This window comes from Rhinopithecus bieti, unplaced genomic scaffold (assembly GCF_001698545.2).
Source record: "Rhinopithecus bieti isolate Rb0 unplaced genomic scaffold, ASM169854v2 scaffold_40077, whole genome shotgun sequence".
NCBI lineage: Eukaryota > Metazoa > Chordata > Mammalia > Primates > Cercopithecidae > Rhinopithecus > Rhinopithecus bieti.
Window position 1 is genome coordinate 386113 of NW_016816716.1, and position 2500 is coordinate 388612.

The window sequence follows — 2500 nt, forward strand, 5'->3', positions numbered from 1 at the left end:
CCTTTTGTTTTCCTTTTCTTTTTGTTTTCTTTCTCTTTCTCATTTATTTGTCTCATGAATACTTACTTGAAGGCCACTGTATTCTAAGATCCATGGTGAAAGTTGGAGATACGCAAGAAATTTGCCATAATCCTAGGCTTTTAGGGCCTGGCCCTCTGAGGAAGAAATACAAGTAAACAGGCAGTTATGAAACAGGGCTGAGGGCTGAGGTCAAGAAAGCACAGGGATCAGTGAACACACAAAGGAGGAACACTCAACGCATGTTGGGTGAGAGGGAGGAGGTGCTTCCCTTGAGTGTAACTGGACCATAGAAGAGGTGGGAACTGGAAGTGGTCACTGGCAATGAGGCTCGAAAGGTGGCCTGAGTTTCCATTGTATAGGGCTATGTAAACCATGCTGGGAAAATTGGGCTATGTCCTGATGGGCATCAAATATCATGAACCTCTTTCACATATTTTCCATCTCTGTTTCTTTCTGAGTGGCTTTTGTCACAATTTCCTGAGATTTCTCTTTTAGTTTGCTGATTTTCTTTTCAGCTCCAGTCTATTATTTAAACCGAACACTTTTTAAATTTAAATAACTATACTCTTATTTTTAGAAGTGCTAGCTAGTTCTTTTCCAGATATGCCTGTTCTTTTTCATAATGCCCATGTTTTATGCTTCCTTTTGTGTCCACTGCTCTAAAACATACGTGGTTAATAGTGAGTTTTAGGTTGTTCAGTCAATCTTTCTGGGGAGTTGTTGGTTTTGTTTTTGTTTTAGAAAGGAGTCTCCTAATTGTTTCCTTTTGTAATGCGCCTGCAGTTTGTAATTGTTTATTATGAGAACATCTTCAGTAAGGATCATTGCCTTTTCCTGTGGTGCTTCCACAAATTATCAATAACTTTCCTCTATTTTGGAGCATAAGGGCAGAGCATATTGAGGTTTGCATTTAGAGGCATAGTCTACCAGAAATCCCTCTTCCTGATCCTGAAGTCTCATTTCTTATTTTTACCTGTCATAAGAAATTTTCTGGCCGGGTGCGGTGGCTCACGCCTGTAATGCCAGCACTTTGGGAGGCCGAGGTGGGTGGATCACCTGAGGTCAGGAGTTTGAGACCAGCCTGGCCAACAATGGTGAAACCCCATCTCTACTAAAATACAAAATTAGGCGGGCGTGGTGGCAGGTGCCTGTAATCCCAGCTACTGGGCAGGTTGAGGCAGGAGAATCGCTTGAACCCAGGAGGCGGAGGTTGCAGTGAACCAAGATTGTGCCATTGGACTCCAGCCTGGGGGACAAGAGCGAGACTTTGTCTCAAACAAACAAAAAAAGTAATTTTCTAAAAATAGAATATTCCATTGAAAGATATCTTTGTGAAATTACATATGAACTATTTCATAAAAATTAAGAAAAAGAAGACTGTACTGGATTTCCACTGCTTGGTGTTCTAGTTCATTTTTGAGTCATACTTTTTTTTTTCTTTTTTTTGTATTTCCATGAAATCTTTCTCATTAGAGATGGAGCATGGCGGCTTTCATGGCTCACACTTCTTAGCTGGAAGAGCTGACACCTCACCCTCTGAAAGCACTAGAAGTTTACCATCTCCTTTCTCATCCCAGTTCTAGGAAGGAATACCATAGTAGCTTTTCAACTTTCTACCCATCATCCCCATCCCTGTTCCCTGCATCCTCTAAGCAGACACATGTCTACTCACACAGAGGGGCCACGCTGATTCTCAGGAAGCCCTGGTTGGTTGGAACAGTGTCTGGTTGTTTATTTTTCCAACAGGTCCAGGAGGCCAAGGTGACCGAAGTGAAAATCAACGAGGCCCGAGAGCACTACCGACCAGCAGCTGCCAGGGCCTCACTGCTCTACTTCATCATGAACGACCTCAGCAAGATCCATCCAATGTACCAGTTTTCTCTCAAGGTGAGTTACACCTGGAGTTTCTTGCCTGATTATAATAAAGCAGTGTCATATTGCCAATGCAGCTCTCTGTGAGAGCTTATCCATGTCAAATCATTAGCTATGTCAGGTCTGTAAGATCAAAGCCAGGAGAGCAGCTATGTTACCTTCAGACATCTCTTACCATCCTCATCTCTTTAATTGGGTCTTACATGACTCATGGGTAATTTTGACTAGAACAGAACAGGACATCACAGCAAGTCTTGGCTCATTCTTTCAGTAGGCACACATGATATGGTGGGTACTATGCTTACTGAATGTGTGGAAGATGATACCGAAGAAATATGAGAAGTGATCCCTGTCCCCAAAGAGCTGAAAATATAATAGACAATCAAATGTGTCACTTGTATTGATTAAAGTCCAAAGCAGGCAATAATAATACACCAACTTTAAATTAGTTTTCTTATGACCCTAATATCCCCAAAGCTCCTACCTTATGATTGTTGAAATATTCCTAAAACCAAAGATGTTAGCAAATTGTAAGAGCTGACTAAACTTATCTTACTCATGAAAAAATAAAGACCTATAAATTTTTAGTGCATCTCTGAAAGTACAT

At 41.2% G+C, this 2500-nt stretch overlaps 1 protein-coding gene across 1 annotated transcript in view; it reads left to right on the top strand.

The window, feature by feature from the left end:
* DNAH9 (dynein axonemal heavy chain 9) overlaps positions 1-2500 on the top strand; it is a 381759-nt gene that overhangs the window by 297877 nt on the left and 81382 nt on the right. The window contains 1 exon segment of the mRNA XM_017855172.1: positions 1768-1908. Coding sequence (XP_017710661.1) covers positions 1768-1908 — 141 coding nt within the window.